Consider the following 25,631-nt stretch of genomic DNA (forward strand, 5'->3'; position numbering starts at 1 on the left):
TATCCTGTATCAAGGGTCTGGCTGCTGGACTTGCTTACTGATCTGCCTCATGGCGATTCTTCTCTTCCATACCATCAGATCCACACCTCAGGGCCAAGCTAAATTAATATCTACTTAAACTGATAAACTAAATCTTGATAATGTGTTAATGGCTTATAGTGGTTTAAAGAGTTAGCCTCCACAGGATAACATTTGCATTTTAATAAGGATTTTCAATTAATTAACATAAATTAGTGACTTGGTAGAATTCTAGTCACTAAGTACAGCCTGTAAGAGAAGTGAAAGAAAAAGGGCTTTGGTTCCCACTAAGGTCAGTGCGAACGTATAGCGTCTACCTTGTAAGAAATCACCAGAAAACTAACATGGCAATTTCACAGATAAGGTTATAGACCCTCGGTGCCTTACAACAGAAAATATATGTATCAAAGACTCAAGCATAGTACCTAGCATATAGAAAGCTATTATAAATACTTGTTGAATAAGTGAATAAAGAAATTATTAGCGTAAAAAGATAATTTTTTAAAATACATGTTTGACCAGAACTGCTGGGGTCTGCAGCTGTCATAGAATTTCTATTTTGGAATTCCCAAAATTCACACAGGAGTGTTTCCTTCATTTCATAATGTAATCTTCATTGGTATGGATTTAAATCTATTTCTGATTTAAGCAAGTCACATTTCTCGAATTCAGTGCCCACTACTATCCGACGCTGTTACACGTGCACAAGTTGGCTTGTCAGTTGTCTCTGTTATTAATGTGAAACACTGTACGTGAACAAAAGTGAAGCAGTTATTTGGGATATTGTTATAGAGATACTTCTAGGAGATATTAATTTTAGTCCCTTCATGGAGGCCCGCAATGCCTCTCAGTGGATTGGCGTATCTGAGAAGACATACAGTCAAGAAGTCCTTTTAATCCTTGTGAACTCCTCCCAAACTGTCCACGTAAAATTTTTAATTTATGTATCTAGTATCAATTTTCTGATAGGAAGCTATTCTGACATGTTAACTTGGCAATACCTGGCAAAGGAATTTTTCATATGTTCATGTGAAAATGAACACACATATACATATATACATGTATTCAGTTTAAATTGAAAATAAAATTAACACAAGAAAAATAACTTTGGAATTACTTTAAATTCTGCAGTTATATAGCATACTACCATATTGCTTAATTTCTATATTCCTGTGGCTCTCCCAGTTTGAGCAGATTTTGCAGAGCAGGTTCACAATATTAATTGATGTGTTACACTTCTCTAACATCTCAGAAAACCTGGCCATCATTTATCTCCACATTATTTAATCTGGCAACTAAGTACATATTTTTGAATATGCCCAGGGCATAATTCTGGTTTTGAGTGAATTTTTTATTAAAATATGATAGTGTTAAGTCAGTCAGAAAAAGACAAATACCTCATTTTCTCACACATGTGGAATTTAAGAAACAAAACAAATAAGCAAAGGAAAAGAGAGAGACAGAGACAAACCAAGAAACAGGCTCTTAACTATAGGGAACAAACTAATGGTTACCAGAGGGAAGATGGGTGGATGGATGGGGGAAAATGGGGGATGGAGATTAGAGAGTACACTTATCATGATGAATAATATAAAATAAAATGGTAAAAACAATAAATGGCCATTCATCAGTCGATGGACATTTGGGGTCCTTCCATAGTTTGGCTATTGTTGATAATGCTGATACAAATGTGGAATTCAAGAAACAAAACAGATGAACATATGGGAAGTGAAAAAAAAAGAGAGAGGGAAGTAAACCATAAGAGTCTCTTAGAGAGCAAACTATGGGTTGACAGAGGGAGATGGGTGGGGGATGGGCTAGAAGGGTGACTGGTAGTAAGGAGGGCACTTGTTGGGATGAGCGCTGAGTGTTGTATGTAAATGATGAATCACTAAATTCTACTCCTGAAACCAATATTGCACTGTATGTTAACTAACTAGAATTGAAAGCAAAAAAACGGAAGAAAGAAATAAAAATAAGTAAGAATATAAATAAATAAATGACAAATAACAAATAAATAAAAAATAAGGAATGTGATAGTGAAGATGCCTACAACTGACCACCCAACGTGGTGGTCCTTAGCTACATGTGACTATTTAAATTTAAATCTAAATTATTTAAAAGGAAACACAATTAAGATTTTAGTTGCCGATAAGAATAAATTATAACATGGTGTTCAATTTTTAATAATACAGACAGTTAATATTGCAAAAGCTAGGATCTTCGTGTGGGAAAAATTTTAACACTACTACTATATATCAGAAAGCAATTGTTGTAGCATATCTAGATTGACAGTTTTCCTCACAAAGGAGATTTTGACTGGCTACTAAATCCAATTTAAAATGTCAAGAGTTCAAATTCAGTCAATTTGTCATACTACATCTGTTTTGATTGAACTGCTGACATACTTTGTTTTTGTATATACAGCACCTCAGTCTCTAAGTAGTCTCATCAACTCTGATTAAGTTAATTAATAAAAGCACCTCTGTGAAGTCTACAAATTACATATGCAGGATTTATCTGTTGAAATTTTATGGGGGCACCTTGGTAGCTCAGTCAGTTAAGCGTTCAAGTCTTGATTTCAGTTCAGGTCATGATCTCACAGTTTGTGGGATTGAGGTTCGCGTCGGGCTCTGGGCTGACAGCATGGAGCCTGCTTGGGATTCTCTCTGTCCCTCTCTCTCTGCCCCTCCCCGCTTGTGTTTTCTCTCTCTCTCAAAATAAACAAATATTAAGGGCACCTGGGTGGCTCAGTGGGTTGACTGTCTGACTTAGGCTCAGGTCACGATCTTCTGGTTTGTGGGTTCAAGCCCCACATCAGGCTCGCTGCTGTCAGCATGGAGCTCGCTTTGGATCCTCTGTCCCCCCTCTCCTCTGCCCCTCACACCCTTGTGCTCTCTCTCGCTCTCTCTCAAAAATAAACATTAAAAAATAAACATTAAAATAATTTATGCATGTATACAGGTATGTGCGTATACATACAAATAAAATGGAAATGTTGACGTGATGAGAATAGTGCCTTAATGTACACATTTTCTGTCTCCCTCACAGGTGAGTAGACTCAACCTCCAAAATAACCATGACTAACTACTAGACTCGAGAAGAATGCATGCATCAGAGATTCAGATTTTAGGAAAAGAGGGGAAGGTGGAAACAGGAAGATCATGAACTGATAGTCTTTGAAAGGTTATTTGAACCTCTGGCACAGTCTGGGATGGAAACTATGAACCTGGTGATTTCCAGGTGTATATACGGGGCCATCTGTGGAAGACAATTGACTTAACAACAACATTTATTTGACAGAGGAAGGAATCAGTACCTGCCTGTGTGCTTCATGAAGGCATTACTGGGCAATGGCTGTACTAGATAACAGGACAGCTGTAGCCCTCACCTCGAATTCATAAGCTCAGGATGCTTTCCTATACATACTTATTCCAGGAGGTTGTGGCTTGTTAAGCCTTTCTTCACCAGAAAAAAAAAATACTCCTATTATTTTTGTTGCTTCTCAATCAGCAGCATATAATAGAACCCACAAACCTGACTTACATTTATGCTAACAATTTCACACCCTTTAATTTAAGCACAAAGAAAAGAACACAAGACCTTTCAGTACATACAAGGGACTGAAAAAGGGAAACAAAGCTGACAGTCCATACAAGTAGTATACTAGAAGAAAGAGACAAGAGCTTTAATAAAAATGAAATGACAAGCTTTAAAAAGATAACACAAGAGCTCAGAAAGCCTGATACCTGTTATTTTTTTTAATTCAATAGATGATTTGGAAAAGAGAACGGTCACCGCTAAAAATAAAATGTGGGTTCTGAATGATCAACCAGAGGAAGTATCTCACAACAGAGAGAAAAACAGAAAGAAAATGAAATCCTAAGGGAGACAATAAGAGACACAGAGGATAGAATTAGTACATATAATATGTAGTGAAGATAAATATCAAAAGGAGAAGACAGAACAGATGAGACAGTTAAATATTTCAAATAACTTATAGTTAAAATAACTATAAGACAAAATTTTCCTGAGTTAAAACATTATTGATTTGCTGAAGTTAAAAATGTTACCCAAGTACCAAGAAGGGTTAAAGAAAAATTAAAGAAACATATTTAGAAATATATTAAATCACACCCTAGCGAAATTTTTCAACTCTGAGGGACAGGGTGGGGAGCAACTTACAGAGTGTGAGATAAAGAGAACACTTTAAATATAAACATACCGAAACGGAGACTAGCATCAGACCTCGTATTGGCCACAATGGAAACTAGGACATAGTGGCAGCTAGATGGCAATGAAAAGTAGAAGACAGTGATGTATAACCTGCAGAACCCTATTAAAAGAAAAAGATTATGGGGCACCTGGGTGGCTCAGTCGGCTGAGCGTTCACTTCAGGTCATGGTCTCGCAGTTCATGAGTTTGAACACTGCGTTGGGCTCTGTGCTGACAGCTCAGAGCCTAGAGCCTGGAGCCTGCTTTGGATTCTGTATCTCTCTCTCTCTCTCTCTCTCTCTCTCTCTCTCTCTCTCTCTCTCTCTCTCTCTCCCCCCGTCCCCTGCTCATGTTCTGCCTCTCTCTGTCTCTCAAAAATAAATAAATAAATGTTAAATAAATAAATAAATAAATAAATAAATAAATATAAATAATTAAAAGGAAAAGATTAAAGAATGCTGTTACTTGGGTGCCTGGGTGACTCAGTCTCTTAAGCATCCAGCTCTTGGTTTCAGTTCAGGTCATAATCTCCTGTTCATGGCATCCAGCCCTATATCGGGCTCTGTGCTGTCAGCATGGAGCCTGCTTGGGATTCTGTCTCTCCCTCTCTCTCTGCCCCTCCAACACTCACATGTGTGCACGCACATGCTGTCTCTCAAAGTAAATCAATAAACTTAGAAAAAGAATGCTGTTATTATCCAAAGAATCCATCATCACAATTGCAATAGAAAGATCATTTTCAAAATACAAGTATTTAAAGGGTATATATCCTTATATCCTTTTTATTTTTTTAATGTTTGTTTGTTTATTTATTTATTTTGAGAGAGACAGACAGACAGAGAGAAAGCCAGGGAATAACAAACAGGTCCCATGCTGTCAGCGCAGAGTCTGATACGGGGCCCGAACTCACGAACTGTGAGATCATAACCTGAGCCAAGCCTAAAATGGATTTTGCCATCTTGCCGTAAGATAGCTCTTCCTTATTCAAATAATAATAAAAGCCAGTTTCAGTAAATGGCATCATGTTAGATATAAATTAACAGTTTATTTTAAATTATTATAGACAGAAGTGGTTGGAAACTAAAAGCATATATATCTTACCCACAATATTAAAGAGGATTTAGGATACACTTAAGATAACATAGTAAATCTTCTTTATTTTGACGATTTATTTTTTTAATTCAATACATATCCATGCTAACTTTCACATTTAAAATATCTTCTATAGAATATATTCTAATGCGAATATTACATTTTGTATAATTTATTGCTATGTTGTAAATTTTCTATGACTATGTGTGTCATTCACTAATATGAAACATTTTGTCTCCCCATAATACCCAAAGCTTAGCAGAGTTTCAATGTAGAACAATCTCTGAGGCCAGAATAGTAGTTTTTTGTTGTTGTTGTTAAATGTAATAGAACAACAATAGCTTCAGTGTAATTTGAGTGATCACATGACCTCATCAACGAGATAAGTTATACTAGAAAGGGAAAACAAGAGTAGTTAGGAACTAAAATTATGAATTATTGATGTTTGAAGGATTTTATCTTGGCTTGAAAGACTGAGGAGTTGCTGAGGGAATCATACTGGTGGGGAGAGCAATGTTCTTATTTAATTTGGATATAAAACCACAGAAATAGTGGGGTGAAAGACTGTTAAAAATCAGAACCTAAGCACTAGTAAAATGGAAATGCAGAGTGTAACAGTCACTGCTGTGCCCCAGCATTTGGCTGCATCCTAAATAGGATATAAATTACTAGAAATAAGAAGAGAATATGATAAAATCACAGCTATAATTGGTAGCTTCCATATACCTCTTTCAGAATTTGTTGGTTCAAGATGACTAAACCAAACAAACAAAAAAAGAAAACAAAACAAAACCAAGAGTAGAGATTTGTTTAAAACTAACAAGTTAAGCTTAATCCACATTTTATACAAAATGAAAATGTATGTTCTTCTTTTATATTATAGGGATATTAAAAAGGTCATATATCCACAAAGAAATTCAAAAAAGGACAAAAAGACAGATTTTAAGTCACCTTTTCCTATCATAATCTAATAATCCAGAAATGTGGAAAATAATAGAATAAACTTTGATTCCTCTTCTAAAGCTGTTACAAAGGATGCATCAGATCAGTATACATTGCCTAGAAAAATGTCCCTGATGGACTGCTCTATTTAAAAACCATGTATACGGGCACCTGGTGTTCAGTGGGTGAAGCACCTGACTTCAGCTCGGGTCATAATCTCATGGTTTGTGAGTTCAAGATTGGGCTCTCTGCTGTCAGCCCAGAGCCTGCTACGGCTTCTCTCTCTCTCTCTCTCTCTCTCTCTCTCTCTCTGCTCCTCTCCTGCCCACACTCTCCCTCTCTCTCAGAAGTAAATAAACATTAGAAAATAAAAAAAAATGTACAGAATGAGGTAATATTTAAAAAAATGGGAATATATATATATAATTTACGGTTAAGAATCACAGAATATAGTATGAAAAGATACTACTAAACTGTAAACATTTCTTATTTCAGAAGGAACAGACTGGCAGGAGGAAGAAATGGAGAGTACTATACTTCATACTGAACTCTTAAACTATTATTGTATTACATTTAAAATAACCATAGAAGCAAAAAGACACAGTTTGCAAAGGTAAATAAGATCTTTATGTAAGCTGTTTATGAGTAGTCACAGCTCCTTCCAAGTGACTTTACCAAACAGGCTGTTTTCCACTTCAACCAAAGCTGTAGGAAAACATGTACTATTTTTGTAATTTTAATTCCAACAGGAAAGCATATACTATTTTTCAAGGATTTCTTTTTTTTAAGTTTATTTTTGAGAGAGAGAAAGAGAGAGAGAGCGAGCACAGGAATGGGCAGAGAGAGGGAGAGAGGGAGAATCTCATGCAGGCTCTGCACCATCAGCACAGAGCCCAGTGGGGGACTCAAACCCACAAACCATGAGATTATGACCTGAGCCAAAACCAAGAGTCAGAGGACCAATAAAATGAGCCACCGAGACGGTCCAGAAAGCATATACTATTAATTGACTCTGAACGTTATGGAAACAGACCAAGACAAATGCTTAAGAAAGCAAGATGAATGTATTTTCAAAGAAATTTACATTATCATTGGAAACAACACTGATGGCCCTCACCGTGCAATTACTTGACAAGAGTCCTGAAAGTGAATGGGGCTGGTTTCTCACATGAAGAAAAGGGAATTATTTTTTGGTGTGTGAGATTCCTGACAATGAGTAAGGAACGTTAAGGGCAAATGTTAAACTGTGCTCTTAAATTAAGGGCATCCACTGTTGGATCTATTTTGGCTGAACTGAAGAGTTCAATTTTAAACAATGAGTTAAAATAAAAGTAACTAGCGAGAAAAATTCCCAAGCCAAAGCAGTTATTTAGCTAAGTTTACAACAATGAATAAAATGGCAGATTTTTGTTTTGCAATTTAAAAGTGGCTTCTTCGATGGTTCTTCTGCATTCTAAATTACTTTTGTTAAGCTCAGGAGATTCCTATTTCTTTGGCCCGACATACGAGGCTATCTTTATCTAAATGACCTTAATTTAGAGAGATACTAATAACCTTGAGATATAACACTAGTATTTACAAAATTATATGACCTAATTCCAAATACCATGAGTTTGATAACTATGCCACAGTCTATTCTCCTTTTAAATGCTCACAATTATTTTATATGGCTGTAATAAAAGGCATAAAGTTACAAAAGACAACTTTGGAACTTGACTGAAAGATGGAGAGTCAACTATAAAAATTATCATCGTGATGAGCTTAGCAGGCACTTTTAGCAAAGGCAAAGTGTATATTTTACTAAGGAAACTTTTGTATGCAAACATTTATAAGTATATACACATGAATTTATGTGTAGATATTTAAACAGAGTTCTATGTATATGTGCACACACATGGCATACACAGATGAAATATATTCAGGTAGTTGGATATTTAGATAGATAGATAGACAGATCAGCTGGCAGCAGTGTTTTGTGATTTAGGAAGCCATATGCCATTATGTGCTAAACACTTTCACATTTAGTAGATAAAAGATTCATGATTCTTTAACCTAATTTTATTGGGAGCATAAACTGCTGAAATAATTAAATGATCACACTAAGTATAAACCAAATCAAAGAAATAATAATAAACACAGATAATCTCTCTTCCTCTCCCTTTCCAGGTCATGCTGTGCTACAGAGTTTCTCAAGGCCATGTGCCCATATGTCCTTACATATAGGTGCTTCCTTGCTTCACATCCAGGCTGCAGCTATTATTTCATATTTCTATCATTTATTCTTCTCCCTTTCCCTTTTGGTCTCTACTGGTAGCAGAACAAGATAATTATGTTTATTAGAATTGTTTTGGTAATCAAAATGAGTTTTGAAAAAATCTTCAAAAAAGGATCTGAATACTCCTCTCGGAAAGAAACTTAAGTAAGCTTTGGACTTCATGAACTTTACCGAATCAACTTAGGGATGCCAGAGGCCTTTTGTTCTATTCCTTTCCTGATTCTTGGCTGTGTTCCACGTAATTCATAACGATGTCCTTCTGACCTGTGAATGAATGAGTTGCTGTGTGTATATAGAAACTATTATGCTTAATGTTATTTTCTAAAAGAATATACTTTGCCAAGTTATAAATAACTTTCTAAAATATGATAATCACCGAACAAAACCATTTTTTTCCTCACCAAAGATTATGCTCAATTCTTTCAGAGGGTTTTGTGAGTTTAATGACACCTTGGGCTTAATGTGCTCCACTTTACAATCAAGATAGTTTTTTTTTTTCTGAAATAGCTTGTTCTCTGTCAATGTTCCAGAAAATAATTACCATTGTATTTTCCCAAGGCAAGAATTCCAATATAAAATTGAACTGTTCTGCCTAGCGCATCTTCAAGTTTTAACTCTAAGAAACTATACCAAATTCACATGATCACTTTTAAATTAGTTTTAGATCATACGTTTTAAAAAGATAATTAACTGAGCTCTTAACAGGGCTCCTATTTCTTAAAACTCTGTGTAAAAGAATGTACAAAATGAAGTGTTTCGCCAAATTAAAAACAAACCATATTAATTTTTCACTCCTCACAACTTTTCAGAATGCTGATTTGCTGACTTTTTGTATCCAAACTTTTTAAAATATAAACATTAACTAAAATGATGAATGTAAAAGCAATGTGTAAATCAAAAACTATTTGTTATAGCCATTGATTTGAAAATGAAGAATATAGGAAAACACGCATATCAATGTAAGTGCAGGACATTTTCCCAATTTGGAAACTTCATGTTTTCAATTTTCAACTTTGATAAAGCACAAAAAAAGGTAACACTTCTGTGTTAAAGCAACTAACTCATTTTATTTTTTAGGATTCCAAACAGGACAACTAAATGATGCTATTATTGAGTCTGTATATCTCTAAAACAAGCAAAAGAAGAATTTAAATCCAAAGGATAAAAATATTTACCAATGAGCAAATGCTGTTCTGGTACATTTATTTTATGTCAAGTGTAATATATTCATAATAGACAGATGTTGTGATACCCTAATTCCATCCTTTTCCCATATTTGTTCTTATTTGTTTTTCACACGTGACAAAAGAAATTTCAGAAACTTATTCTGGGGGATAATGCTTGTTGAGAGAGTATTTATCGCCTGGAAGGCCATAAAAATGAAAGGTAATCATGAATCTTAGAGCTTTCCTTTGTCATTCTTGAAATTTCAAGCAACCAACATAGATACTTGGCAGGAATGGTACCCCTTCATGTGAACAAGTTTCTCCAAATGGATGGTTCCTAGACTGTATTTCAGAGGTCAATAAAATACTACCCAAAATGTCAGGAAACCTCACAAACTTCCAGACTTTATTTAACTTCTAGTAAAGGACATTGTAATGACATTTAAAAAAAGACAAAAAAATAAAGATGAAAGAAAGGCTATTTTAGTGCTTCCTCCAACCCACCAACAACTGTAGACAGCCAAACTTTCCAAACAAAGGACAATTCTTGTATAAATTTAGCTCTATGAAAAGCTCCACACATCTGCTCTTATTTTTTCGCCTTTCCTAAGGACCAGTGAAAACTTTCAGATAATGGTACACTGGCACTGGGGCACCAATGTTCTAAGAATACAGGGCAAATAACTGAACTGTAGGAAATTCTACAGGAAGATCCATTCTTCCATTTATTCAACACATTTTTCTGGAATGCGTATCTATCTAAGAGGCTGTGGTAGAATCTATTTATATTAAAAATACTAGTTAACGAGATAGACGAGGTCTCTGCCCTCATGGATCCTACATTCCAACAGTAGAAGACAAATTACAAACAAATAAACAAATAAACATCACATTTCCAGATCATGCTAAGTGCTATAAGGAAAACAATCTGGCCAGTGGCGCACGATGGAGGAGGTGAAGATGATGTTGCGGACTATATTGGACAGGATGTTGAAGGATATATTTGCTTTACATCCTGCAAGATGAGCGGACATCAGGAGGCAAAGATCCAGAAAGTACCAAGAAAAGGAGACCACAGTTGCAAAGACTATGAAATGGAAGACATTTTTGCCAGTTTGAAGAAGAGGAGGCCATTGTGGCAGTACATTAAAGAGGTTGTTTTTCACTAAGGAAGCTAATATAGCAAAGACTCTAGATGTCTCAAAGTAGTTTCCCATGTAGGAAATACTCATGTGTATCTATCATCTATCTATTAGGTCAAGAAGCTAGAGTGTTCTTGGTATTAATCTATTGCTTCATGTGTGTCTGTGGCTAGGTACTAATCACAGTACAGGATCTGAATTTTGTAGAGATGAAAAGGTAGTTATAAACATTATAGATTCCTGTATTTGTTAAACAACACATTTATTTATAACTTGCCACCCACACATTCCTAACTATTATGAAAAACTATTTGCATAGATCTCCTGGAAATTCTCCCAATTGACTTCTCTTGGACATCAAAGGATGGATTTCTCTTGGATTTCTTATGCATTGCTATTTAGCTAAACAGCTAAGAATGCCTTTAAGTTATGAAGTAATGTAAACATTGTAAATCTGTACAGATATGAACTCCTGGTTTTCATTTTATCCACACACCTTTAATCCAAGGATTACTCACCGCTAAATAAATATAGCTTTCCTCTCCTTTACATGAATTAAAATAGCAATTTAAGTTTTTAAAATTCACTCATGATTGTAGCATATGGTGTTAAATCTGAGAATGCAATCCACCTGGACTTTCAATTAATTCTTTACTAGACAGCTGCCTATTACTTATTGAGTACGACACTCAGAAGATTAAACAAATAAAAGGGGAAATTTTATGCAATTTTTAAAAGAAAATTATGTTGCATAATGAAGTCTCTGTGATTAAACACATTTGTATTGTTTAAAGTAAAATGACATTTGAATTACAATTTAAGATTTCAAAGCCATTGGCTCTTGAAAGAGGGCAGAAGAAATATCAGATCATTTGGCAAACTTGAAGACATTGTATCTGTTTATTTGATGAAAATCAAACTTGGGAAAGCTATGCACTTGAATTAATTTTATTCATCTGTTCTAAGAATATGTTCCATACAATGAGAGTCTTAAGTAATCACTGAAGAATCAGAATGATTCACAGATGGTGTAAGTGATTTAATTATTTTTAACCAGTTGTTCCGGGCATGCTCAGAAGGATATTGCCAACCCCACTGCAGAAGCCATCTGAGCTCCCTTCCAGCTGGTGTTCCATATTTTGAAAGCAAATTTAGATTGGAGAAAATTACACTTTTTATTGTTATGTTGCAAACGGAGGTCAAATTGCTGTGTATAAATTCTCCTACTTTTTTTTCCTCTTCATTGTATGAGTTATATTTATCAAATATCACGTCTTTTGTATGATTGCCATGGATTCGCCAATGTTATTTTATGTTTTGTGTTGTCTGGCACATAGGAGGCACTAGATAAATGTTTATTAAATGAAAGAGATGCCAATTCACTGTGTCCAAAATAAAACTTGAGTTTTCTTTACAGACTCCCAGTAAGTGTATGGAATTCTGATTTCACTGCACCCTTATAATTATTAGGAGGTTCTCATTAAAAACAAATAAAAAAGGAAAGAAACCAATGTAAGGAAACAATACCTCTCTGTCCAAGAGACAATACAAACCTCTCTGTTAACATAATAATTTAAACTATACCCTGATGTTAGAATCCTTGCCCTTAATTTTATGGGAACTCAGGCAAGTTGCTTAACAAATTTTGGTCTGTTTAGGTTGTTTTTAAGGATTAGAGATACTCTGAAAAATCTAGTGTGGTGTACCTATAGGATGTGAGATAACTATGTTATCTCTCAAAAAGATAACTGATATTCACACTTATTTTCCATTAGACCAACAAAAGATAAATTTTGCTTAATGTCCTTATTCACAATGAGAAATAGTAAATGGTTATAAAACAGTTCTACCAAATGTAATCATTTTTCAACTATTGTCATTCCAAGGAAGAGAATATTTATTTTAGTGAAACAAGTTACTCTGATGCCATAAATGAGTTATATTTATCCTAAATTTACTGCTAAAATCAGAGAATAACACTGTGTATATCAATAATGCATCAGATTCGATTTTGTGTTTATATCTAATATTTATGAAAAATATATTATTAATACGTTTACCATCAATATTTCCTGAATATTGTGATAAATATCCACTTGATCGCTAAATTTGATACAGTATATTACTGTAAGAAAGGCAACTTTGTTTATTTACATATTTGACACCAAAATAAATTGTGACTGTAGTTGTTTAACTTTAATTCAAAAGATGAACATACAGAATTACGTACCTAATATGTCCATAACCTAACTATAAAAAACTGCGTATGAATAAAAGCACATTTATGTTAATATTTCTAACTTATTGTGCTATTTAGACCCAGTCACTTAAGGTAATGTTTCTGAGGTAACATGTTATACGAACCTTATTTATAAAACGGTGACTTTATTTAAACTCAGAAAAATACTAAATGGAAATGACATCTTACCTTATATACAGTAAGGGCTGTGAAATGGAAAGTTTCAGGAAAACCAAAGTCCTGTGTTAATATAGAAATTTTGGGCAATTCAATTAATGTTCTTAAGCCCCAGTCTCCAGTTTGGATTATTCATTTATTTCAATAGTTTCTGTATTTATTTTTTCTCTCTGCACGTCAGAAACTTTATACTGTATTTTTTTGTGATAATGGTTACTTTAAAATTATGAACGTGCACAAAAAACTTTTGTCTAGGCTCTGAGCATTAAGAAGATCTTAGAATGATTTTACTCATTCATTCATTCCAGAAATATATATCATGCACCTATTACTTGCTTATCATTGTTTTTTGTTCTGAGGATAAAGCAGTGGGAAAAAAGAAAATTCCTACATTTTTGGAGCTTCCACTCTAGGGAGAAAGATAGATAATAAGATGAAGAAAGGAAATACGTAAATGTTTCCCGGTAGTGCGTTTTATGTACAAAAATAAATGGGGAAGGGTTTGAGCAAGCGTATGTGTTTCACTGAGGACAACCCTTTCAAGTAAAAACTTGAAGGCAAAGGTGGAGGGGTCTGCAAAGATATCTGGGGGATGAGTATTCTAGGTGTGAGGGATGCAATGCAAAGGGGGCATGCCAGACATGTTCCAGCAAGAGCGAAAAGGCCAATGTAGGCAGAACAGAGTGAAGGGGAGATAAAAAGTGTCACGAGGTAAGACCTGAGAGGTAATAAGGAGCAAGGTCATATATCCCTCGAAATCAATGTAAGGATTTTGGATTTCACTTGAAAAGAGATGGGAATCCACTGGAACATTCTGAGCATATACACGCACCAGATCTTTTTAGACGACGTGTGTGTTGAGTGCGTTGAGAGTAAGTAAAGGAAAACAAAGCTAGATATTTACTTGAAACTTTGAAATGACAGTGTCGCCACTATAGCTCAGGGGAGAACAGTCTGGTGATAAAAATGTGGTGGGTTGTGAGGTTATACTTGACATTAATGTTTTGAGACTGGATGAAAACAGCAAAGCAGGAAATATCAATAGAAAAGGGAAAATGTCCAAGGACTGAGCACTGAGGCATTTCAACTGTAGAGAAGGAGGTACCACCCACAGAGGCTGACAAAGAACATCTAGAAAAGTAGGAGGTGAACAAGGGGAAGAACTCCAAGCAATCTCCCTCTCTACTTTAATGTCACTGATGTCCAGTGTTCATTCTGAGTTTTGATACACTATCAGACAATTTTAAGTATAGTAAATGTTTCTTTAGTTTCTCCGTTTGTTTAGTCTTTTCTTTGCTCATCATTCTTTGCATCTCAAATCTTCCATCTGATATCATTTACCTTCGGATTAAAAAACAGCCCTGAGGAGCAACAAACATGCCATAGATTATTATCTAGGCTTCACAAATGTTTGCAGAACTTATATTTACTAACACAGAAAAAGATGATATAATGTTTAGTGAAAGTTCAGGATATAAAATTATTTTAACCCAACTTGAAAGTATTTTGATTGATAATTGAATAATGGTGATCCTGGCTAATTCTAAAACAAAACAAAACAAAACAAAACAAAACAAAACAAAACAACCCTGATGACCCCACAGTGAAAATGGCCTACTGGTAAACTTGCTCAATTTTTGGCTGGAACGATCTTTATTTCACTATTATTTAAACAGGGGGGAGGTTTCTAGAAGTATACAACTCCAGATTCATAGATGGTTTTTCTTTCATTATTTTCGAAGACATTATCCTACCACCTTCTGGCATTTTCATTGCTTGAAAATCTGCTGTCATTTATACATGTCATTACTTTCTAGGTAATCTGTCTCTTCAGCTGTGTTGAAAATTCTCTTTATTTTTAGAACTTATAAGATTTACTATGAGGATAGATGGGCGTATTCTTTTTTATTTTTCCTCCTTGAGGTTTGCTTGATTTCCAACCTGATCATGAAGACTTGCAATAATTTTGGATATTCATAAGCAATTGTCGCTTCACATATTGGCTTTTATCCATTCTCTCCATTCTTGCCAGGTATATTTGACTTTCTTATCCCCTTTCTTGTAATTCTTTTTCATGTTTCTCTATTTTGACCTGTATGCATTTGAGGGCATTTATTTGATCTATCTTCCAATTTTCTAATTCCCTGTTCTATTTCATCTAATTCTTGTCAACTGCATTATTAAGCTATTACATTGTTCATTTGCTGGAAGCTCTATTCCATTCCTTTCAAAACTTCCTGATCATTATTTATTACTGTCTCTTGCCCCTAATTCCTACTTTTGATGCAAACTATTACTATTTTAAAAATATTTAACGTTTATTTTGCATTCTGTATCTCATTAATTCATTATCTTTGTCTTTGGGAGTTGTATTCTGCTGTTTGTTTCCTTGTGTGAAATTGGCTCTTCGTTTTTCAGGATACCTAGCAGTGTGGACTCTGGACACCAACCTTTGCGCATACGGTCTTTCAAGCCAGTGACCATAATAAAAAATATTTTGGAACTCCTTCAACATTTTTGGTGGTTCATTATTTCCCTTAATTCTGTTAGAAAACAAGTTACTAAATTTATCCTGAGGCTCAAATATCTAGTCTACATTGCATGGATGAGAGATGCAGAATATAATCCTACGTCTCTTTGCCCCAAGTATAAACATTACAACAAAATAACAGTTCTCCTAACATAGGTAGAACCTATTTTATAAATAGTGGCCTTGTCTTGGGGTGCCTGAGCAGCTCAGTTGGTTTTGAGTCCGACTCCGGCTCAAGTCATGATCTCGCAGTTCATGAGTTTGAGCCCTGCTCCACATCAGACTATGTGCTGACAGCTCAGAGCCTGGAGCCTGCTTCGGATTGTGTGTCTCCCTCTCTCTCTTTTCCTCTCCCTTTAGCGTGCTCTCTCTCTCTCTGATTAAAAGAAAATAGTGGCCTTGTCTTGATTTTGCAATGTTAATCCAATAGAAATTTGGAGATTTTTAAAATTATCAGAACCTTCAATTAAATAAGTCACTTGTGTTGACATACATATGCGTTCTGCTCTTTTCAAGGTATTTACATATTCTCTATGCTTTGACACACCTATTTTAATTCATCTTGGTGGGGACACCAATGTATTTATTCAGTTTGTGGGCTCATGTGTTTCTTAAGTTCTGTGAAACTTTTGGTTGTTGTCCCTTAAATATTGTCTCTCCTGTATCCTTTTGGTCCTCTCCTTTTGCAATTAGTCATAAAGCTTCTAATTCTGTTCTCAGTTTGGCTTATTTTCCATATTTTTTATCTTTACATGGTATGTTCTGATCGCTGTACCATAATGACTTTCTAATTTTCTCTTCATATTTGTTGAATTATGTGTTGAACACATATAATTAGTTTTTTATTTCAATGACTAATTTTTGGTTTCTACAAGTTTTGGTTGATGTGTGACCATCATAGATACCTGTGTATTTTTCTGTGGTACAATGGTTTTATAAATTATGGTTATTTTATTCCTTGCTTACTTCAACATATTTACTTTAGAATATGTGATGGTTTTCTATTAAGTTCATGAAGTACTAAATCTCTTGACCATGATGTTAGATGACTGTAAGTGACCATGCATTTATTTCTTCATATGGGTTATAATATTTTGCTGTGAACGAATATTCAGTCTTTGTGTGTCTGTGGGACTCTGAAAAGAATGATTTACTGCATGATTCTGTGACAAGACTCTGCAGATTTCACGAATATTGGGACCAATTTTGTGCAAGTTTCTCAGTTTAGGAATATAGAGGCTTATAGTTAGTATATAAATTCAGACCTCCCACACTCAGTTTTAATTATCAAAGATCTTTCTTCTCTAGCCAGAATCCTTGGCAGATTAATTGGCTTGTGGATAGGATTTATCTATTTCCCCTCTACATGTCGAATAAAGACCTTGAAGTTTCTATGTTTAGACAGGGTTTTCATCTACATCTCTATACTAGATGTTGTATAAGGACGTGTGCAAAAGGTCTTTGAAACTTTCTCCTAACCAGTGGACCCACAATCCAGATTCACCATCATATGAGATAATGTGCTTATTTATGGCAAAGTGAGGGAAGAAGTTTCCATTTGATATTTTGAGCTCAGCTATGTCTTTAAAACGTTCTAAAAATTATATTTTATTCAGAATTTCCTTACATTTGAAAAGAGGGGTCAAGGAGTTTGTCAGTCTGGCATCTTCCTGGAAGGTGATTCTAGCTAAACATATTCTATTGACCAAACAATGATTAAATTGATTCTATTCCTTAACTGGAGACTAGAAAAAAATTACTACAGAAATGGCAGTAACTATTATGATCACAATCTAGGAGACAAAGAATCTTGACTTATTTGATTTCTTTCTGAACTCTTGTGATATGTTACCACAGAACTGAAGCTGAGAGGGAGAAACTTTATAAGCAGCTACCTCCTGGTTCATTTCCCTTAGCAACAATTATTAGGTTTTTATATTCACAAGTCTGTTTACTAAAGAACATTCTGTCTCTAAGAAAATTATTTATGTTCCCAAATTCTCCAAGGATGCTGCATTAGCAGCTGACAATCTTTGTTGTTATTTCAAGGCAAAGAAAAAAAATATCTATGTGGCAATTATGCAAAGAGGATGTTTCCTCCTTAGTCTGAAAATTAATTGGTTGTCATTATGTGATAGGAGCAAATATACCAAAAAATGAGTAATGGAATATCAAATCTAGGTTCAGACGTTATTTTACATGCAGTGATGACAGCTCTGTGGTTACTTTCCTCGTGAAGCAATGTTTTATTTTAAGAAAATCCAAAGTAACAAAATCATGCTAGTACAGTGAAGCTTTTCCCAATTTTTTTTTTCCTGAAGAACACTAGTCCTTCACAACCACTCGCGCAGGAATCCTATCATAAAACCGAAATGAAATTTCCCCTTTTGTACTGCAACTATCCAGATGTGAAAGTCTGCAGAATCTATTCCCCTTGTAGAAATTCATAATCACATTTGCATATCAAAAGCCCTGCCAAGTTCTGGAGTAAGGGAACTTTGCTTAATTCAGTGTTTCTCAAACTTCTTGAGACGCTAGATATTTTTCTTTGTTTTGGATGACTTCCACCATATTTCAGGAAGCACTGAGTTCAAGCGTGGTACCTTCTACTTTTTACACATGTCCTTCGATAAATGTAATTAACTTCATTTACATTTTTTGACTGTAAAATGACAACGAAAATAATACTCAAGAGGCGTTATTCATGGAAACAGACTAGATATATGTGAAAGCTGTTTATAAAGGTAAAGTTCGATTCAACTTCAAACAATTTTTAAGTTAGCGGAGGAATGCTCACATTAGGAAAGTGCTGTCGTCTTACAAAATTATCACATATGGACTAATTTATATAATATATTTCTTTGGCACTTAAGGTAAATCTACTAAAAATTAATTTTCTACCAATTCTTCAAGAACTTGTATATTTTAGAAATGTGTACTTCTAACGTTATTAACATCTCTTATTGCACTTTACTCTGATAAACTAAAAGCTATCCTTCACAATATAGTAATTCCCTTTTCTTCTAGAGAATCCCAATAGAAATGAATACTTATACGAAGTATTAAAATATCTTTAAAATACCAAAAAAAAAAAAACCTATTAAGTATTACCTGTCCAGATTATACATCAACACTCTACGAAATGCTTATTTGTCACTAAATGGAAGGATGTTTACGCTACAGCACCCTCATAAGAGTCTAGGTGAAAAATAGCCCATGAAGAAACAATGCATATATAAAGGCCCTGAAATGGAAACGGTGTCGGTGGGTTTAAGTATGGAGAGAAATGTTGTGCCTCTGTGACAGAAAAATGGCAAAAAGGGAGATAAAGTTGGAATATTAGGGTAGGCAGGAATCAAATCGTATAGGATTTGAGCTCACAGGATTGCACTGAAAGGGTAATGAGCAGCAGGGGCTTGACAGAATCTCACTCATGCTTTAGGAGCAGTCTGGCTTCACCAGAAAGATCATAGTGGAGGTGGGGAAAGGCTGGAAGCAAAGATTAGGGGCTGCTGAAGTAACTCAGATGAGAGATGATTATGCTGTAGACTAGGGTTTCCACAATGCAGATACTAAGGAGTGGTCTGATTAAAGCTGTATTGTGTGGGAAGAACCAAGAGAATTTGAAATGAATTACATGGGTAATACATGAGAAAAGACCAATTGTGCATAACGTCTGGGTTTTTGCCGGAAGTGACAGGGTAATTTACCAGGGAGCTTGGTAGGAGCCAAATTACATGGAGGACACAACCAGTTAATTCTTCACTCGGTTATGTTTGACATATCTGTTAGGCACCCAAAAGAAGAAGGCGAATAAAGAGTTCTTAGATATAAAATGTTGATTATCAGCATTATTTACTTGTTATTTGAAGTCACAGGATACTCAGGGCAAGTGGAATTGTTGTATTTAAGAAAAGGAACATTCATTTTCCAACTTTTGCTCAGACGTGTGCATTATTTTTGCTCCCATTCCTATGACAGGTCATGTATATACACCTATTCCAAAGGTTGACTATGTTTTTTGTTTCTGTTTTGTTTTTGTTTTTGTTTTTGCTTCCTGGAAACATGGTAATTGACAGTAATTCACACTGAAAACATTAGGCACAAACCTTGTACTTGTTGTGACCTTCCAGAATGAGCCTTTTGTTTATTGTATTCTCCTGTAAATTGAGTTCAATCACTTCTACATTCTCCTAGCACTCCATGTTTTCCTTTGCTGTGCTTGCTACAATTTTAGTGGCTGAGTACAAGATTTAATGAAAAAAAATCCTTCTTTATATATAGTATTCTATACAGCTTTATATAGCTTGCTCCTTCTATCTGGCTTCATGCTCCTTTTTTATACTAGAACATTTAGTAATTCAGCAAGAATATATAGGTAATAGATTCTCACAGTTTTTGTTGATCTGAAAATACTTGTATGTCTGAAAATATTTTGTCTTCACTCTTGAGTCACAGTTTACAGGACATGAAGATATTAGTCTATTGTCTTTTAATATCTACTGTTGATGAAAAGTCTACGGTCAGTTTTGTCACCCCTTAGGTATTCTTTCTTTGGTCCTCAGTAGCTTTTATAATACCTTCCTCATCAATGATGTTCTGAGTTTCATTCAAACCTAGTTAGGTGTGACTTGTTCGTACATACTCCAGACTGGCTGACCTTTATTCAACCTGAGGACCCAAGTAAAGTGAGATTTATTCAATTTTGTTAAATGTCAGTCATTTATATAAAATATTCTCTATTTCCCAGGCTCTCTACTTTTTCAGTCTGGAAATCTTTTCAGGCATATATTTGAGTTTTTTTTATTCCATTCTCTGCATCTTCCAGTATTTTCAGCAAAGCAAAATTACCCTCAGCATCGCTCAATTAATGCATTCATTTTTCTTCTCTAATGAATCCACTATTTAAAAAGTTCTATGCGTTATTATTTTAGTAATTATATTTTAATCTCTGGACCTGTTATTATTTCCAATCTTCCTTTTCCCTATGCAAAATGGTTTGCGTTTATTGTAGGAATTCCATTCCATTCTTTTTAAAAATATTTTTGAACATTAAAAAAATACAACACTTTAAAAAGTTTAAACACTTATGTTTAAAAAATTTTTGAGAGAGAGAGAGCACACAAGTGGGGGAGAAGGGCATAGGGAAAGAGAGAGAGAGAAGCTTAAACAGGTTCCATGCTCAGCACAGAGTCCAACGGAGGGCTCCATCCCACGATCCTGGGATCATGACCTGAGCTGAAATCAAGAGTCAGACGCTCAACCAACTGAACCACCCCGGCACTCCATAAACACTTATTTTAACGTCCTTTCCTGATTGTTGTCTTATGTCTAATTTCCTCAGATGTGCATTCTTTTATTTTTTGGCATCTGTTAATATAATTTATGAAAAGAATTTTTTCTTAACCATTATAATTTTAGTCTGTGACCTAATTTTGCTTAGGAGTTCCACACCAGCCCTGGATTGTGGTGGTACTTTGTGCAATTTTTTGGCTGCATGATCTTGATCTCTGGGAGATTAACTTTCAAATGCTACAATTATGCTTAATAAAAATTACACATAAGTTTCCATTAAGAAATTTTCAAAGCCTTCGGTTTTTTTCTTACCTCTTTCTCTACCTTTCTGTAGGAGATAGGAATTTAGACAGGGTACTATGGACGTGTTTATGGGGAATTATGCCTTCATGGGGTACAATCACCAGCTTTGCATGAAATTTCCTGCAAATACTTTGTGACTCTACATAAAACTACCTGTTCAAGGATTATGGAATCTACTCTGTAACCTACATTGAGCAAAATATATCTATCTGTTGCTAATAACATTATAAATCTCTCTCTATATATATTATATCTATATTAAAAAAATTAAAAATCATGTCCCTCTTCCAGTATCAACTGAAAGAAGAAGAAAGAAAGTTTTAAGCCACTGAGCCCTTATAATACAGCAGGTGTTTTACAAATACCACCATATTTCATTATCACAAAAGTCCATATTCCCATGGCACAGATGAGAGAAATCAGGCTGAGAGATATTTACCCATGAGCATACAGTTAGCAGACAGAGTAACTGGGATACATATTCTGGGCGGTTCACCCCAGAAAGTGGCCTTTTTACTAGACCACACAGGTGTTACGAAACATCCTACGGAGAAATTCCTTATGTTCAGTTTACAATCATCGCTTGGTCTTCAAGACAACAGGAAGCATATTAGAAATGTCTTCTATTCCTAACTAGGACTGGGGCTTCAACCTCCTGAATACTCGGATTCCTCCCAATCTGTTTTCCCTTCTACGGTCTCTCAGATTGTCCTGAGGACCATCATCTGGTGACCCTTGGTACTCTGCTTTGGTCTACATGCCTGTCTGGCCCAGGGCTGCCTGATGGTTCCCTCAAAGTTCTAGGCCTTGCCTGAGCTTTATTATGACCATATGTAGCTCTGACATGGACATATTTCCTGAAGTGCACAAAGTGTGCACTGCTTAGTCCATTTTTGAGCCTTTATCTCTGAAATAAGGAAAATAAACTTCACATTTTAAACACAGCTCTCAACTGTTAGGCACTTTATAGTACCACCTGCAATCTTGAATTGCTACTCCTAAGATATGAAAGACTAACTGAAAATCACTGCATCAAACAAAGTCTAGAATTTACATCTAGAGAGAACAGAAAGGGACACTGGGGAGAATGAAAGATGAGAGCAAGAGAAAAAGAACCAGGGAGCAGTAAAGAAAGAATACTGAAGTTATGACTACCTGTGCAGGATCGGGGCCACTGTAGGATTATTCCAAACATAACTCCTGGTTAAGCTGTTCACTCGTGGCTAATCTCAAATGGCCTCAGTGTATGAAAATTGGGTAAGATGACTCTAACCAAGTTGCAGACACGTGAAATCAGTTTTTCGATATATATGAGTAATCAGTGTAACAAAAAGATACATCTCGGATCTCTCCCTCTCTATCACCTTTTAGTCCTAATTAAAATTCAAAGCCAAATATAACTGTAGTATTAAATTGATTAGTCTTCATACGTATTGTTATTGCTTCTGTGATCACAGAAAACCAGAGTTCACGTAAAAATATTTTCCCATCCCAGGCACCTTGTGAATTTTGGATGTCTCAGATATAAAATCAAGAAGAAAGTTTAAGAGGAAATGTATCATAGCATTTTAGTATGATTTTTAAAACGTTATGCTGGTTCAAGAAAATCCTTACTTGATTTTACCAACCACCATTATGCTTTACAAATACGTGTTAAGAGTCCTTTTATGTATGAAGGCATAATGACACTTTGAGTGGGTGGTTTGTGGAGATTTTTGATCTTGTGTCTATTTAACTATAAAATGTTAATAACTTACCTGGACCAGGTTCTAAAAACATTAATCCTGCATATATGATTTGTCAAGGTATGGGAAAATTGGAATGGAGAAATTAGTTAGTAGTCAGATAAATCAAAGCAAGAGACTTGTCCCTGAATGATCTATTAAATTGAGAGAAAATATTTTACTTGAATTTTCTTTATGGTTGCCTTAATCTTTCAATTCATTTTGTATCCATACACACAGGCTTTCTGTTAGTGTAAGCTTCAGTGATTTATGACATATTATGTTCATAACATCTAACAGGAAGGATAATAGGCTGAAATGTGCAATCAGCTGGAATTGGACTTCAAGTGTAATATAGTCGCAATACATTATATTACTTCTTCCAATTTCTCAGAATATTCAGTGGCTATTAAATCTTAGGGTACTGGGTTTCATCAAAGGCAGTGTATTCATGGATTTTTCTAATGTGTAAATACTATCAACAATAATATGCAGTGTATTTTCCCTTGGTTAATAAGCAGCATTAACAAAATTGTACACTTATAAAGTTACGTCATCTAAGGCACATTTTTTAAATATGCCAAATTAAATGGAATCAACCCATAAGAAATTCCCAAAAAAGTCTCATCTGAAGGTTGAAACCAGCGAAACTGTCATTTACATAGGTCAAAAATGATGGAATATCTGTGGGTTTCATGTGATACAACCCAACCGAATAATAAATCCTTATTTCCCAGACTTTGACACACTTGTCTTGGGAGGAGCACTATTTTTGCAAAATTACATAGCAGTAACCATTCCTCTTCACGTTATGGTATCTCAGAATAGGAACAAAAATATTTTTTGAAAAATTCTATGGTTTATACCTTATTACCAAAAAAAGAACTATGAAGACCAAGCTTATGATTATGAATTGCCTTTTTAAAAATAAAATCACAAACTTTCCATTCAGTTGTTTCAAAGAACAGTTGCTCCTTCTCCCTTTGGCTTGTAATATTTCAGTAGTCACAATATTTGATATTATCCAATCTGCTGTCACTTATAAGCCACCTTATTAGGCAGCCAAGTCTAAAAAGCCTTTTAACCCATTAAGTAGCTAGGGCAGATACAAGGACTAAACTACTATTCTTGAAGTCAATGACATAAGATTCTTATGCAAGTTGATATAAGAAGATGGTTCACAAGAGATTTATTGTTTACTATGTATACATTAAGAAAGTAAAATTAGCATGGGATGGTCTCAGGAAAGCAATACATATTTTTGGATCAGACACTGAAATAAAGTAAATGTATGATCAATTGACAAATTCACATTGCCAATGTTATGAAAAAAATGATGTGGCAAAACAAATTAAGATGTAGTTTTCATTTTTGATAAAGGGGCGGTTTCCTCCGTGCTGTTAATTTCTTGTGTTTTTAATCTGAAAACTTAACCACTAGTTGTTGCCGAAGCCCAAAGCGAGGGCAAGCTACTCACTTGCAGAATGCATATTAGAAGCCTGAAATTGCACCCAGGTTGTCTTTTCCTGTTAGTTGGCCTCTGTTATTAGAGTAGTAGTTGCAAACACATACGTGGGTTTGCCAGTAACAACTCACAATTTGTGCAAAGTTGAGTCTTCGAAACTGAGCAAATTTGCTCTCAATTTCCCGCCAGCGCTTGCTGAGCTGGATCTGAGTTGGCTCCACTGCCATTGCGGCCCCATCCTCAGACAAGCCCTCAGCTTGCCTACGCACTGCATTCAGCTCCTCTTTCTTCTTCTGCAATTCACGATCAATTTCCTATTGAGCAAAACCAATACAGGGCCCAGGGCAGTTAGCTAACCACATCAACCAACCTGCAAGCAGCACATACTTCTCTCAGAAATCTCCTAGGCTGTTGTCATTTTATTGTCATTTCCCGTAATTTACAAATATGGAAGCCATCACTGTCATCTTCACCCAAGAATCCAAATGGTATTTCAGTTATCCTTTGAATGCTCAGTTTTAGATATGCTCCCTAAGAAAATATTTAAATTGATCTAACATTTTTCTTTCTTCTCAATTCCTCTAGTGTTTTGGGGGTTGACCCAAACTGAAGTGACTACTCATTACTGATTAGGGACCATCCACATAGAATATAATTTAGAGGGTGAGTGGCTATTTATTTTCTTTTTTAAAAGTTTTGAGGAACTCAACAGAGAATGAAGCAAAATAAAAAGTGTAAAATAATAACAGGAAAAAAAAACATCTTCAGACAATATGCAAATAAATCTATAGAGATTTGACACTGATGTGTGAAGATGCTCTGATGAAATGAATGTGCTAACATGAGAAAGAAGCCGTCCATATACCGATAAGTCATTTGTTCATCTGGAACAAAGATACACAGAGTCAATTACAATTTTACCAGGAAACATACGACATTTCTTAACTCATTTTACATTGTCTAAAAATAAAACATTTTATTCATTCAACAGTAGGTCAATTGAAAAACACTTAATACAGTACATTTACTAAAACAACACACAATACGA

The 25,631-nt window shown here is 35.0% G+C and overlaps 1 protein-coding gene across 4 annotated transcripts in view; it reads right to left on the reverse strand.

Annotated features, from left to right (window-relative positions):
- DMD (dystrophin) overlaps positions 1-25,631 on the reverse strand; it is a 1,834,617-nt gene that overhangs the window by 1,161,298 nt on the left and 647,688 nt on the right. For all 4 annotated transcript variants that reach the window (XM_030304767.1, XM_030304766.1, XM_030304769.1 and 1 more), the window contains one exon: positions 24,715-24,897. In XM_030304767.1, coding sequence (XP_030160627.1) covers positions 24,715-24,897 — 183 coding nt within the window. The remainder of the gene's footprint in view (positions 1-24,714; positions 24,898-25,631) is intronic.

Source organism: Lynx canadensis, chromosome X, assembly GCF_007474595.2.
Source record: "Lynx canadensis isolate LIC74 chromosome X, mLynCan4.pri.v2, whole genome shotgun sequence".
Classification (NCBI taxonomy): Eukaryota; Metazoa; Chordata; class Mammalia; order Carnivora; family Felidae; genus Lynx; species Lynx canadensis.